Here is a 15,079-nt window from a genome sequence, read left to right as displayed (position 1 = left end):
CACTCTGCCCCGGCCCCCCTCACAGTTGCCCCCAGAATAGTCCAACCCCTGCTCGTGCACAGCGGGGATGTCCCCCTGAGTCCCCCCTCCCCCGGCCCCGCAGCCTCCCCCAGAGGATATTGCATGAGATCGACCCCAGAGCCTGACACGGGGACGGGGGACTGGGGCCCTGGGGGTGGCACAGGGGAACAGGGTCCCCCCGGCAGCATCCCCGTGTCCCCCGGAGCCTGGGCCAGGGCTCCTTCACCCTGTTATAGATAAATATCATAATATTGGCTTTTTGTAAATATTAAAATGGATTTTATATGTGTGCTGTTAAAGTAACTTTGTTCTAAAAATATCGCTTTTATTTCTGTTGTAAATTAAGCTCAGTGAAATAGCTGCTTGTGTTAAACTGCCTGCTTGGATGGGATAACATCCAATGCACACAGGATGAGGACACCTGGACAGATCTGCAAACTATCACCACTCACTGTCTGAAGGCAGAGATGACCAAGGCCCCAAAACTGGAGGTGATAAAGAGAAGGAGCCAAAACCACAGCCAAGAAACACACATGCTCTGTAAAGGCAGACCCAAGGAGGGGCCGTGTAAAATCATTCCTGGAATATGTAAAGTAGTTCATGGATATGCATGAGGGTCTATGAATATGCAACAGGCTGATGTAAGGGGAAAGGTATTTCAGGGGTATCCCCGAAGGTAACAGGGTTCTCCGTGCTGAGTGTCAAGATGCACCCAGCTGTAATAACTTTTGCTCCGTGGTTCTGGTCTCCCATTGACCTTTATTCAACTTTGTACAATTTCACAGGAGAGTGAATCTGTTTTTCACAAATGGAATCTCAAGGAAACAAGGGTCAGTTGCTAAGCCAAGGCTCTGCTTTGACCAAGTGGGGCCTTATGGGACACAGGTGCCACTGGGACATTGCCGGGTCTGGTAGGAACAAGCCTCCGTTATTGCACAGTGTTGCAGAGGAGTAGTGTCATAGTTGGGTCTCACAATGAGGAGGTAGATACTATGTGTATGTTAAGATGTGTAGTGATGTTAATGTCATCCGTCCCCCATAGTCCTCTTTCCCCTCCCCTTGTAATGGCCTTGGTGGTTGGGGCATTTGGGGAGGGCAGGTTTGTCACTAAGAGGCACAGCACAGCTGTTGAAGATTGCAGTGCAAGTTGTTTGCCATTGCCATCTGTATGGCAGATTACCTTTGTCCAGTGGGCAGTTTGCTTTATCTCTCTCTTTGAGTGCCCACATTCACACCTCCCTCGGGAGGGAACATCTGCTGATAACAGACTATTGAATGTCATTGCATGACTGATAAGAACACTAACATCCCATGGTGAGATGTTCAGCCCAGAGGAAGGAGCCAAGCATTCCTACTCAGATATAATCCAGAAATTTTTTGAGACACCAGCATGTTTTTTCTCCACGGGATTCCCCAGAGAAACAGCAGCTGCGTCTCCTTCCACTGGGTCTTCAGAGGAAGAATACATCCTTCTCTACAGATTCCCCTTGCACCAACCGAACCACCCCTGACACTGCAGGAGGGCTGCAGCCACAATTCCAATGGGACTGCCACCAACACCCTGACCCACAGGGTGTCAGGTTGGGTTCTGACTCTGTCAGTGTTGTTCTAGTGTACTGCAATGTTTATTTTATCCTTTTTTTTTTCCCCCTATTAAAGAGCTGTTATTTCCTGCTCCCATATTTTTGCATGAGAGACCCTTAATTTAAAATTTATAGCAATTTGGAGGGGTGAGGAGGGTTTACATTCTCCATTTCAGGGGAAGCTCCTGCCTTCCTTAGCAGACTCCTGTCTTTCCAAACCAAGACAGATTTTGGCGCCTAATGTGGGGCTCGAGGGCACAGAAACAAAAAAGGAATAACAGTTCCTGAGTAATCTAATTTTTGTGTGTAGCTATAGAAACCTCATTAAGCTACACCATGTGGTCCAGCTTGCCCTGGTTTGGGTGGCACGTGATCGTGGCTTTATTCCTCCCATTTATAGGCCCTTATCTAAACATGGGTCCTATAACCAAGGCTACTGTGGCTGTTATCCGGTTTGTTTTATGGGTGAATAAGGTGAGGAATTCATGGGTTTTTAATTCCCTTGGAAAGCAGGCACACAGATTCACAGCTATCACACACTAACAGTATGGTTTTGGGGTTTCTTTAATAATGGCACTTGCTGTAAGGAAATGACACTGGGTGAAATCTTCTCCCAACCCTTTAGCCATCTCTTTGGGTCTGCCCCACTACTTTTTGAAGGGTTCACATCCACTCTAAATATTAATGATATCATACAGTGGCTGGTGTTGCTGATAGGCCTGCTCTATTTAGCATTTAGAGAGGAGGGGTGACTTACCTGGATAACCACCCTGACACCAACCCCAGAATCTAATACGCCACCAGAGTCTGGGGATGCTGCTGTCCCAGAGCCTGACCCTAGCCCACATCCCACCCCAGATGTGAACTACCCAGATTGGCTGGGGCGTCTGGTGAAGGAGATACGTGAGATGGGCTGGATGCTGAAGGAATACACTTCCCCAGCTGGTGAGAAGCCCTCCCTCTGCCGTGAAGAAAGAAAGTGTAATAGTGCAGCAGCAGAACCCGCAGATGTTACAACTGTCCAGGTTCCAGCTGAATTGCAAAGGCAGTCACAGCCAGCAGCAGTTGCCCCTCTAGAAACAAAGAGATCTAAGACAAAAGCAGAGCACCCAGATAAAAGACAGCCCTCACAACCCACAGGGGAGCAAGAGGTTGCAATCATCACCAAGTCCCTGACGTACAAAAGTCTCCGTAATCTGCGCACAGACATTGTATGACGGGGATGTGAGGCTTATACAACCTGGCTGCTTTGCGTCTTAGATGTTATGAGTACAAGCGTCCAGCTGGATGGTGGTGAGGCAAGGAATTTGGGACCCTTGACCCACAACTCAGGTATCAATCAGATTGTTGAAAAGGAGCCAGAGTCTCTTTCCCTCTGGGAGGGGCTTTTAATGAGTGTCAGAGAGAGGTTTGGCCACAGGGAGAGAATGCAGGACCAGCACCACAGAATGTGCTGGAAGACCCTTGAGGAAGGGATCCAACAGCTGAGAGAAGTGGCAGAATTAGAGGTACTCTTTAGGAGGGATGGACAGCATGATAATGACCCCGACAAAGTCAGGTGCACAGGGCAAATGTTGTGGAGCCTGGCAAATCCTGGGCCATACCAATACACCACCTTTATTGCAACAATTAATGCTGATAACAACCAAGAGGCAGTGGGTTCTATAGCCAACAAGCTTAAGAATTATGAAAGCATGATCAATGGACTGATGCAGGCTCATGTCTCTGCTGTGATTAAGGACCTCAAAGAGGAGATGAGGGAGGTGGTGAGGGAAGAGGTGAGGAGGAACAGTTCCCACATTGCACCACTGTGAGTCACAGGGCCCAGAGTCAGAGCTCAACGTTCCCCAGCTAGAGAGAGGGGGGGGTACACCCCACGGGCTGACCTGTGCTTTTTTCTGCGTGACCATGGGGAAGACATGGGAAGGTGGGATGGAAAACGCACTTCTGTCCTGGCAGCACGGGTGCATCAGCTCAAGGAGGGAAACACAAATCAAGGAAACTCCAGTAAAGTGAAGGTAGCCTCAGCCTCTCATGACTGAGCTGCTGAGTATGATCTGTCAGGACCCCTGGAAGGTACCTCTGCCATAAATACCCAGGGTTTTAGGGGCCCTGCCTCCAGCCACGGAGAGGCACCAGAAAACTGGATTTTCTGGACGGTGTGGATCCGATGGCCTGGCACATCAGAACCACAAAAGTAAGATGCTTTATTGATACTGGTGCGCAGTGTACCCTGATACCATCGGGACATGTGGCGGCAGAACCTGTTTCCATTGCCAGGGTGACGGGGGGAACACAGCAATTGACCCTGTTAGAAGCTGAGGTGAGCCTGACTGGGAAAGAGTGGAAAAAACATCCTATTGTGACTGGCCCAGAGGCCCCGTGTATTCTGGGCATAGATTTCCTCCTGAACGGCTATTACAAAGACCCAAAGGGACTCAGATGGGCTTTTGGCATAGCTGCTGTGGAGGCAGAAAACATCAAGCAGTTGAACACTTTGCTTGGACTATCAGAAAACCCGTCTGCAGTAGGACTCCTGAAGGTGGAAGAGCAAAGACCACCAATTGCCACCTCAACAGTGCACCGCCGGCAGTATCAGATGAATCAAGTTGCCATGATCCCCATCCACAAAATGATCCGTGAGCTGGAGAGCCAAGGGCTGGTCCGCAAGACCCACTCACCCTTCAACAGCTTCACTTGGCCTGTGCGTAAATCTGAAGGAGAATGGAGATTGACTGTGGACTGTCGTGCATTGAATGAAGTGACTCCACCACTGAGCGCTGCTGTGCCGGACATGCTGGAACTCCAGTACGAGCTGGAGTCCAAGGCAGCAAAGTGCTTTGCCACCATTGGCATTGCTAACACATTTTTCTCCATTCCTGTGGCAGCAGAATGCAGGCCTCAGTTTGCTTTCACCTGGAGGGGCATGCAGTACACCTGGAACCGACTGCCCCAGGGGTGGAAGCACAGCCCCACCATCTGCCATGGACTGATTCCAGACTGCGCTGGAAAAGGGTGAGGCTCCAGAGCACCTGCAGTACATCGATGACATCATTGTGTGGGGGAACACGGCAATGGAAGTATTTGAGAAAGGAGAGAGGATCATCAGGATTCTGCTAGAAGCCAGCTTTGCTGTCAAGAAGAGCAAAGTCAAGGGATGTGCCAAAGAGATCCAGTGTATGGGAGTGAAGTGGCAAGACGGACTGCATCAGATTCCCACTGAGGTCATCAACAAAATCACCGCGATGTCTCCACCAACTAGCAAGAAGGAAATGCAATCTTTCCTGGGTGCCATAGGTTTTGGAGAATGCACATTCCTGAATAAAGTAAGATTGTGAGCCCTTTTTACCTGCAAGAAGAAGGAGTTCCACTGGGGTCCTGAACAGCAACAAGCCTTTGCCCAGATCAAGCAGGAGATCACTCATGTGATTGCCCTTGGCCCAGTCAGGACAGGACCAGAGGTGAAGAATGTACTGTACTCTGCAGCCAGGAACAATGGCTTGTCCTGGAGCCTTTGGCAGAAGGTGCCTGGGGAGACTCGAGGCCGATCACTGGGATTTTGGAGTCAAAGCTAAAGAGGCTCTAAAGCCAATTACACTCCCACAGAGAAGGAAATCTTGGAGTCCAGGCTGCCTCAGAGGTGATTGGTACAGAAGCACAACTCCCCCTGGCACCCTGACTACCGGTGCTGGGGTGGATGTTTAAAGGAAAGGTTCCCACTACCGACCACACCACTGACACTACATGGAGTAAATGGATTGCTCTTATTACACAGCATGCCAATATTGGAAATCTGAATCGCCCTGGGATTCTGGAGATAATTACAAACTGGCCGGAAGGTGAGAACTTTGGTCTTGCTAATGAAGAGGAACAAAAACCAGTGACACGTGCTGAAGAGGCTCCTCCCTATAACCAACTGCCCCCAGAGGAAACACGCTACGCTCTTTTCACTGACGGCTCCTGTCGCATCGAAGGGATGAACAGGAAGTGGAAAGCAGCCGTATGGAGCCCCACACGATAGGCTGCACAAGCTACCGAAGGAGAAGGTGGATCAAGCAAACTTGCTGAACTCAAAGCTGTTCAACTGGCCCTGGACATTGCTGAGAGAGAGAAATGGCCAAAGTTCTACCTCTACACTGATTCATGGATGGTAGCCAATGCTCTGTGGGGATGGCTGGAGAGGTAGAAAGAGGCAAACTGGCAGCATAGAGGAAAACCAATCTGGGCTGCTGAAGAGTGGAAAGACATTGCTACCAGGGTAGGGAGGTTACCTGTGAAGGTCCGCCATGTAGATGCCCATGTCCCCAAGAGCAGAGCCAATGAGGAGCACCAAAACAATGAGCAGGTAGACCAAGCTGCAAAGACAGGGTTGTCCAAAATAGACCTAGATTGGGAACATAAGGGAGAGTTATTCCTAGCTCGATGGGCCCATGACGCCTCAGGCCACCAGGGCAGAGATGCCACCTATAAGTGGGCACGAAACCGAGGGGTGGATCTAACCATGGACAGTATTTCTCAGGTTATCCATGACTGTGAGACGTGTGCTGCCATCAAGCAGGCCAAGCGAGTGAAGCCCCTGTGGTACGGTGGGCGGTGGTCCAAGTACAAGTATGGGGAGGCCTTACAGATTGACTCCATCACACTGCCCCAGACACGCCAGGGCAAGCGCTACGTGCTGACCATGGTGGAGGCCACCACTGGATGGCTGGAAACCTACCCTGTGTCTCATGCTACAGCCCGGAACACCATCCTGGGCCTGGAAAAGCAAGTTCTGTGGAGACATGGCACCCCTGAGAGGATTGAGTCAGACAATGGGACTCATTTCAAGAACAGCCTTATCAACACCTGGGCTAGGGAACATGGCATTGAGTGGGTGTACCATATCCCCTACCATGCTCCAGCTGCAGGAAAAGTGGAGAGGTACAATGGACTACTAAAAACCCAGTAGAAAGCTTTGGGTGGGGGATCTTTCAAGAACTGGGAGCAGCATCTAGCAAAGGCCACCTGGTTAGTTAACACCCGAGGTTCCACCAACCGAGCAGGTCCTGCCCAGTCTGAGTCCCTGAATGTAATAGAGGGAGACAAAGTCCCAGTGGTACATATAGAGGTTTGTTAGGAAAGACTGTGTGGATCAATTCTGCCTCGAGTACAGACAAACCCATTCGTGGGGTTGTCTTTTCTCAGGGACCAGGTTGCACGTGGTGGATAATGCAAAGAGATGGAACAACACGATGTGTACCTCAGGGAGATCTGATTGTGGGGTAAGAATGATATGCAATATCACTGTTCATTGGATGTTACTGCTATTGTCTGTACATTAAACCATACAGACATGAGTTGGAAGGAAATGTGTAAGAGTTGAAGGTCTGGGCAAGTGATAGATGGAGCTTTAAGTGACTAAAGTGAAAAGGGGCTCTGCAGCTCTGTAATACAGGGCCTGGATTCAGTGGTCCAGTGTGGGGATGTGATGAAGGCATGATGGGTATTGCTTGTAATTTTGGGGAAACAGATGGAAATTTTGTATGAATAATGCATGATGTGTTGTAGTATGTTGATGATATGGGGATAAGGGGTGGAATGTCCTGGGGTGATGTTATGATGCTTGTATCCCCATTCATCTGTTCTGTGCCTTTAAGACCGGCTCTGAAGAGTAGAAGTTTTGTTTGGGTTTCTCTTATCAGGGACACAGAGACAAACAGTACATAGGGCTGTTTTTCACTTCTTGCTTTCAGCTTGCTGCTTTGCTTGCTCTCTTTTCTGCTCTCACTTCTGCTCTGCTTTGGCCTCTGCTTATTAGCTAGTTTAGCTAAACAGTCCACATTCCTTCCTGGACTGTTTCTCCTCTCCTGTTCCTGTGACCATCTCGAACCTGCTCCGGACTGGGACCCGGGAACACCAAAGGTTCAGCTGCAGCAGTTGCCCCAGTGCCAGAGGGACTGAGAACAGAGCAACCACCCCCAAAAGAGACTTTCTGATTTTGTCATCTTTCTCAGAGCGGTGTCATAGGGTATTGTTCATTTTGTGTGCTGGGGGGTGTTGTTCCTGAAATAAACAGGCTCTTTCCACCTCTCTCCAAGGAATTTTTTCCTGAACCGGTTGGGGGGAGGGGACGTGTGGGTTTTGCTTTCTGGAGGGGCCCTCCTTTGCAGATTCTTTAACAAATTTGCCCTAAACCAGGACACTGAGCCACGCCGGAGAGAAAAAGCAGTGAGGGGCTCCAGCCCAGATGCTTCATTGCCCTGCCTGCTCCATGGAGCTCTGCCATGGGAGAAAGCCAACGCCGGACGAGCCCCTGAGCTTCCATCAGCTGCTGGAACTGCTCCGTGACAGCTCCTGTTCTTCTGAGAGAGACCCCGGCACCTTCTTGTAACACGTGTCATGGTGGGATTCTGTTTGTTAATAAACTGTTGGGGGTTTTCCACTTTCATCTATCAGTAATAATTTCCTATTGCTGGAAAGGGGTTGTTGGAACACTTTAGAGGAGACGACTTATTGCACAATATCCTGTTTGAAGTTGTCTGAAACTGTGTGAGACAGATGGCTTCACACAGGAGCATCCCCAAGGCTGCTGAGGGGCAGGCACAGAAAAGGACAAACCCAGTATTTCTGAGGGAACTCCTTGACACCAAACCAAACTGAGCTGTCAAACAGCAGACCTGACATTTCGAGACATGGGCCAAAGGGAAAACCTTTCAGTGTGTTTGGTCCAGGCTGGGTTATGCTCGAGGCAAAGGTGTGTCAGTGTGTTGGATAATACTCTTTTCTTGACCTAGAGATGGGGACACTGAGAGGTGTTTTAAAAACTTATATTCCATTTTCAGTCTCATGAGAAGGGTGAGACAATACACATAATTCACGCCATCACAATCAGAAGCCCACTATTTCCTAATTACAGTATTTCTTGGTCTATCAGCATTTTGCCATGCCATGTTGTAGATGCCTTAAAGCCAATTATTTAAATCTACCCCTCGTGGGTCCCATAAACAATGCATCTTTCATAGCTCTATTTTTCCAAAGTCTTATTTGCACGGCCATCTTTTGAAACTTTTTTCTAGCTCCATTTCTCTCTCAACAATATCTGTCCTATTCCATGGCATTTTTAAGTTGGCATTTCTTGTCTCAAGATTTATATACAGATTCATACTGTGTGGGCCTTTTATTAGGCTCTAAAAACTTTCTACACATCCATTTCCCACATCAGTGCACTTGGCTCCTTCTCTCCTCATTGTGCCTGGCAAGCACAGGAGCCCAGAGCTCCTGCAGAACCCATCACAGCACTCAGTGGGAGCAAACTTGTGTCCAGTCCTCGCCTGGAGCTGTGGTGCCCAGCATTCCACCACACTGGAATGAGGAACTGCTCCTGCTCTTTCAGAAGGAGATAAGGAGCTTTGGCCTTCAGATCAATTGTCTGCAGGCTCCTGCAGTGCCTGGTGCTGCTCCCTTGCCAGAGGCACCCCAGGCCAGGGGGGCACATCTGGGCTGCTGTGTCTGGCTCTGGGGCTCCCTGTTCTGGGCAGTGAGGAGGAGCTGCAGAGGCTCTGCAGGACTGACAGGATGGGCTTTGGGGCTGGCAGGAGAAGCTGAGGGACCTGGGCTGCTGGAGCTTCTGAAGAGGAGGCCCAGGGCTCATCGTGCAACTGCTCCAAGGGTGGTTTCAGAGAATCCCAGAATCAGCAAGGGTGGAAGAGGCCATGGAGGTCATCAAGTCCACCCTGTGCCCTGACACCGCCTTGTCTCCCCTGAGCCTCCTCCAGGATAAACAACTGCAGGTCCTTCAGCCACTCCTCACAGGACTTGTGTTCTTCCAGACCCCTCCCCAGCCTTGTTGCCCTTCTCTGGACACACTCCAGCCCTTCCATGTCCTTCCTAAATTAGGGGGCCCCAGAACTGGAAATAGCACTCGAGGTGCTGCCCAAGCAGTGCTGAGCACAGGGGAAGAATCCCTGCCCTGCTCCTGCTGGCCACACCATTCCTGAACCAGGCCAGGAGCCATTGGCCTTCTTGGCCACATGGGCACACTGCTGACTCATGTCCAGCCTGATGTCCATTGGTCCCTGCAGGTCCCTTTCTGCCTGGCTGCTGTCCAGCCACTCTGGTGCCTTGCTGAGGGAGAGAGGCAGGGAGGGAACGGGTCCAGATCCAGTCCTTCCTGAAATGTGGTGTTTGCTGGCACTGCCAGTTCCCAGATCTTGGTATTTCCATATTCTGGCACAGCCCAAGTCCAGCAATTTGCTGGCAAAGAAAGCCAAAATCAAGCAAATACCTGGTACCTACAGCAACCCGATCTCATGTTTGCTGACATGCCCGGTACTCAGATCCAGAATTTTTCAGATGCCTGCACAGCATAATTCCAGCAATTTGCTGGCACAGAAAATAAGCAGCTGGCAATTTCCCAGTGCTGGCACATTCCGCACCAAGATCTGACATGCCCTGGCACTGCCAGTGCCCACATCTGGCAATTTCCCTCTTCGGGCACCACCCATATCCAGAATTTGCTGGCAAAGAAAGCTAAAACCTGGCAATTTCCCCTTGCCAGCACTGCCCAATCTGGAGTTTGTTGGCAGCAGCCTTCCAAGAAAGATGGAAGGAAAGAAGGAAAGAAAAGAGGAAGGCATCCAGACCCAGTCCTTCCTGGAGCCTGCAGCCTGAAATGGGCTGTTTGCTGGCACTGCCAGTGCCCAGATCTGGAAATTTCCCTATTCTGGCACAGCCCAAGTGCAGCAATTTGCTGGCACAGAAATCCAAATCCTGTGGCAGCTTCCTGCTACTGGGTCTGGCACCACCCACATCTTGTGTTTCCTGCACCAGAACCCAGATTTGGAAATTTCTCAGTGCCAGCAGAGTCCAAATCTGGCAGATTTCTGTCGCTGGCAATGACACCACCCAGATCTGGTGTTTGCTGGCAGTGCCAGCGCCCAGATCTGAAAACTTCCTGGTGCTGGCACAGGCCAAGTCCAGTGATTTGCTGGCACAGAAAGCCAAAATTTGGAAATCTGCAGGTTCTGGCTGCAGCACCATCCAGATCTGGTGTTTGCTGGGACCGCCAGTGCTCAGATTTGGAAATTTCCCGATGCCTTCACAGCCCAGGTCTAGCAATTTGGCTTTAGCTTGCTTAGGAAGAGAAGTTCCTTGGACTGTGACTTTCCTTTTTCTTGGAACTGTTTAAACCTGCTCTGGACTGAAAACCCAGACAAACACCGGCAGCAGCTCAAACCTGTGGCCCACCAAGGTCTGGGACGCTGCATTCCAGCACCAGAGGGACTTAGAAGAGACCGAGTGAGCCAACTACAACCCACAAAAAGGACTTTCTGAATTTGCCATCTCTTCAGCACTGTCAGAGGTTTGATTTAATATAATTCATTTTTCATGCTTGTGAATAATTTACTTGTTAAATAAACGGGGGTTTTTTCACTTTTCTCGAGGGAAGTCTTTTCCTGAACTAGTAGGGGGAGGGGCCGCTTGAACTTGCTTTCTAGACGGACCCCTTTTGGAGATTTCCTCCCCAAATTTGCCCTAAGCCAGCACAAACAGTTACAATGAAAATTGCACCAGTGGCATCATTTCCTGGTGGCAAATCTTGTGACAGAAGCTTGACCTCGTTCTCCATGAGAGATTCTTGGGAAGAGCAGACAGGAGAAGATTCCTGGAAAACTGAAACAGCTTTCCAGAAGTGAAATGAAAATGAAAGAAACAATCCAAGATGCTTTCCTCTATTTATTTCTATGCTCCCCTTTTCCATGTTGCACTACTTCTCCATTCCAGTAATTCCAGACCCACTGCACCTCTAAGATTGGTGACTTAGTGATTTTTAGACACTCTAAAATACCATGAGCCACACACAGCTTTCCTTCCCCTGGTTTTACAGGAAAGCAACACTGCAGGTGTCAGTGCAGTGCTGGGCTCAGGTAGGAATCCTACCCCAAGGGAAGGTGCCCTGACAGTGTTTGACCCTCAGCAAGGACAATGCACAGCAGCAAGTGAGGGGATCGCTGTGCCGGTGTGCAGGAGTCAGGGCTCTGCATCTGCGCTCAGCGCTGCAAAGCTCCCGTGTTTGGGCAGACGGAGGGGCTGTCCCCGGGGCGCGCGGGGCTCGAACGTGGGGCTCGTGGGGCCAGCGGGGAACGGACACGGGGACGAACGGCCCCGGTGCTTCAGTTGCAGCGGCGGCAGCGGCGGCAGCAGCAGCGGCGGCAGCAGCAGCGGCGGCAGCAGCAGCGGCGGCAGCGGAAGCGGCAAAGCAAAGAGATATTTTGAATACTCTCTTTCTTTCTTTCTTTCTCTTCTCTCTTTCTTTCTCTCTCCCTCCCGTTCCCGCTGTCGGGCACTCTTCTCTCGGGGTCCCTTGCCCGGCGTCCCTCTCCTCTCCCCGCCTCCCTGTCCCCCGCAGGGCCGGGCCATGCCCCCGGCCCGCCCCCGGCCCCGGGCGGGGCTGCCCCGTGCCCGGCCCCGGCCGTCCCACCGCGGTCTCGCCTCCGCCCGGCTCTGGCTGTACTGGCGGTGGCGCTGCTGGGCGGGCATCAGTGCCTGGTGCGGGGGCGGCATCGCCGCCCTTTGCCTCCGCCTGGCCCGAGCCCGGCCCCGGCCCCGACCCCGGTCCCGGCCCCAGCCCCGCCCCCCGCCCCGGCCGCGCCCCCGGCCCCGGCCCCGGCTCCTCCCGGGCCCCGCGGAGCACATACGCGGCGCGGCCCCTCCCGCCGCCTCCGCTGCGGCTTCCCCGGCCCGAGCTCCGCCGCTCGGCAGCGCGGCCGGCGGCCCCGAGCCTCCCGTGCCGCGTTCCCGGGAGCGAACGCCTGGGCATGGCCGGCCCGGGGCGGGTGAGGGGCGCTCGGGGGCCGTTGCTGGCCCCGGGCCGAGCGCTGACAGCCGCGTCCCGCCCGCAGGGACGGCGCAGGAGGCCCTGCAGGAGCGGTACCGGCTGGGATCGCTGCTGGGACGCGGCGGCTTCGGCAGAGTCTTCGCGGCCACGAGGCTCTCGGACGGCGCCCCGGTGAGCGGCGGGGCCGGCGGCGGGCGCAGGAGGAGGGGATGGAGGAGGAGGAGGACGGAGGGCAGAGGATGGGGCACGCAGTGGGGGCAGCGAGCTCACCCTGCTGCTGCCCTTGGCTTGCAGGTGGCCATCAAAAGGGTGCCACGGAACCGCGTCCGGCACTGGGGCGAGCTGGTGAGTGAGCGGGGCCAGCAGCCGGGGCTGCCGGCCAGGGATGAGCCGGGGCCCGGCACGGTGGGAGCCGCCAGGACGCCCCGAGGGAGAGCGGGCGTGGGGCCAGCGCAGGGTGCAGAGCATCCCGGCCTGGCTGAGGGCTTCCCCAGGCCTGGCACGGCATCGGCCCCAGTGACGGCATCGTGCTCCTCCCGCAGCCCGACGGCACCAGCGCACCCCTGGAGATCGTGCTGCTGGCCAAGGTGTCGTCCACTGGCTTCCCCGGTGTGGTCCAGCTGCTGGAGTGGCTCGAGCTCCCCAACTGCATCGTGATGGTGCTGGAGCGGCCAGAGCAGTGTCAGGACCTGCAGCGTTTCATTGGGGCACGGGAGTTCCTGCCCGAGGAGGAGGCACGGGAGCTGTTCCGCCAGGTGCTGGAGGCCGTGCGGCACTGCACCAGCTGCGGGGTCCTGCACAGGGACATCAAGCCAGAGAACATCCTGGTTGACCTGGACACCGGGCAGGCCAAACTAATTGACTTTGGCTGTGGCACCTACCTGCAGGACACAGTCTACACACACTTTGCAGGTGAGCCTACCCAGGGCTGTGCTCCCGCTGCTGACATCTCATGGCCCAACATCTCACAGCCCAAGCTGGCTGTGGCAGTGGGGATTCTCCCTTTTGCTGCCAGTCAGGGCACTGAGTCCTCAGCTGAGTTGCTTTAGAGCAGGGCTGGGTGGGCAGCCATCTTCCAGCCCTGCTGGCAGCCTTTGCCAGCCACTCTGCCCAGGACTGGGGCTGGGCTGGGGCAGCCAGCCCGACCAAAACCCCCGTGGGTGGGGGTAGCAGAGAGGGAGGGTGGAACCTGTGCCCCAGCCAGTTTGGTGTGCAGATGAGAGGAAGGGCTTGCACTACCCCACTCGCCCTGTTTCCCTTGGCTTCATAATATTTTTGGGGAAATGCAGGCAGGGAGGATAAGGGCATGTTTTTTCCCCAGCATGGAGTGGGTTTTTCCTTTGCATGTCATGGTTGGGCCTAGCCAGGGCTGCCCTCTTCCAGCACCAGAGGCTTCTTTTCCAACCCTAACTTTGTGCACAAGTCCCAGATGCTGGCGAGAGGGCAGTGGTCACCCTGTGTGCCCCTGATGCAGCCCCCGCGGGCCCAGGGATGCTGGGGCCAGGCTCTGGGAGCAGCAGCATCCCCCTGATGAACTCCATCTGTATTCCATAGGAACATTGTCCTACAGCCCCCCAGAATGGAACGACTTTGGCTGGTACCATGGCGAGGCAGCAACAGTCTGGTCCCTGGGCATCCTGCTGCACCAGATGGTCTGCGGGGAACACCCTTTCAGGAGGGGCCGGAACCTCAGCTGGGGCCAGCTCCCGCTGCCACAAGGGCTCTCTCAAGGTGGGTCCTCTTCTCTGGGCACGGGGGGAATCCCAGTGCTGGGAGTCAGCAGCGGGCTCGTGGGCATCCCGCTCTGGCAGCTGCTGAGGAGGTGGCACATGTCCTGCTCTCCTCCAAAACAGGGAATTGGTGGGAAAGTTTAGGCCCAGCTCAGAGCGCATCCAGCATGGCCTGGGCATGGGAACAGTGGGGTAAAGCAGACAGGAGCCTTCTCTGGCTGACCATCAGTTTCTGCTTTCTCTCCCCAGAGTGCAAAGACCTGATCTGGTGGTGTTTATCCGTGAACTCCTTGGACAGATCCACACTGGAAGACCTATTCTGTGTTCCTTGGATGCAGGATATTCCTCTGCCATAGAAGAAGGGAGAGCGCCACAGGCACACTTTGATCCAGGGCCCTGGTAAGTTCCTGCTCCACATATGCCTTGGCAATGAGAAGCAAAGGAACCCAACCCTTTTTGTGCTGCCAGTGTCACTGCACCGGGGTCATGGGATGGGAACACGCAGCCCTTGTGCTGGAGCTGAGCTGCTCTGCCCAGCACTGGTGGCTGCCATCCCAGCTGGTTTTGCTTGTCCTGGTTCCCTGACAGCTGGGGCCCTGGGCAGAGCCCTGAGAGCCTGGTCTGCCCGCAGGGAAGGAGAAGGAGCCCCTGGAGAAGCTGTACCGGGTGGGGATGATGATGCTGCTGCTGCTGGAGACAGCGAGGGTGACATCAAGGATGACAAGCTCTTCCTCAGCCTGGCCACTGGAGGCTGAAGGTGATGCAATTTGATTCTGGCACCTTCTTCAAAGCCAAACTCCACGGGGAATTTGCAGATGAGTCCCCATCTGGGGAAATTCTGCCAGATTTGGGCATGACCCAGCATGGCGGGGAACCAAAGGCTCCCCCTTTGCTGGGGCAGATGCAACTCATTCTTCAGTCGCTGCCCA

At 53.6% G+C, this 15,079-nt stretch overlaps 1 protein-coding gene across 1 annotated transcript; it reads left to right on the top strand.

Annotated features, from left to right (window-relative positions):
- The first annotated feature begins 3,298 nt into the window (after positions 1 to 3,298).
- Positions 3,299 to 14,506, top strand: LOC141727806 (serine/threonine-protein kinase pim-1-like). Its single transcript, XM_074534095.1, has 5 exons — positions 3,299 to 3,382; positions 12,715 to 12,825; positions 12,915 to 13,332; positions 13,975 to 14,151; positions 14,400 to 14,506. The coding sequence occupies exons 1-5, from the start codon at positions 3,299 to 3,301 to the stop codon at positions 14,504 to 14,506; spliced, it is 897 nt and encodes a 298-aa protein (XP_074390196.1).
- The last annotated feature ends 573 nt before the right edge of the window (positions 14,507 to 15,079 follow it).

Source organism: Zonotrichia albicollis, unplaced genomic scaffold, assembly GCF_047830755.1.
Source record: "Zonotrichia albicollis isolate bZonAlb1 unplaced genomic scaffold, bZonAlb1.hap1 Scaffold_254, whole genome shotgun sequence".
NCBI lineage: Eukaryota > Metazoa > Chordata > Aves > Passeriformes > Passerellidae > Zonotrichia > Zonotrichia albicollis.
Note: the sequence above shows the minus strand (reverse complement) of the source record. Positions and strands in the feature narration are given on the sequence as shown.

Excerpts from the sequence above, each read along its gene's own strand:
- LOC141727806 (XM_074534095.1), top strand. The coding sequence starts at position 3,299 with ATGATCAATGGACTGATGCAGGCTCATGTCTCTGCTGTGATTAAGGAC. Across the intron at positions 3,383-12,714 it reads GGGAGGTGGTGAGGGAAGAG|GTGGCCATCAAAAGGGTGCC; the intron begins GTGAGGAGGAAC and ends CTTGGCTTGCAG. Across the intron at positions 12,826-12,914 it reads ATGAGCCGGGGCCCGGCACG|GCCTGGCACGGCATCGGCCC; the intron begins GTGGGAGCCGCC and ends GGGCTTCCCCAG.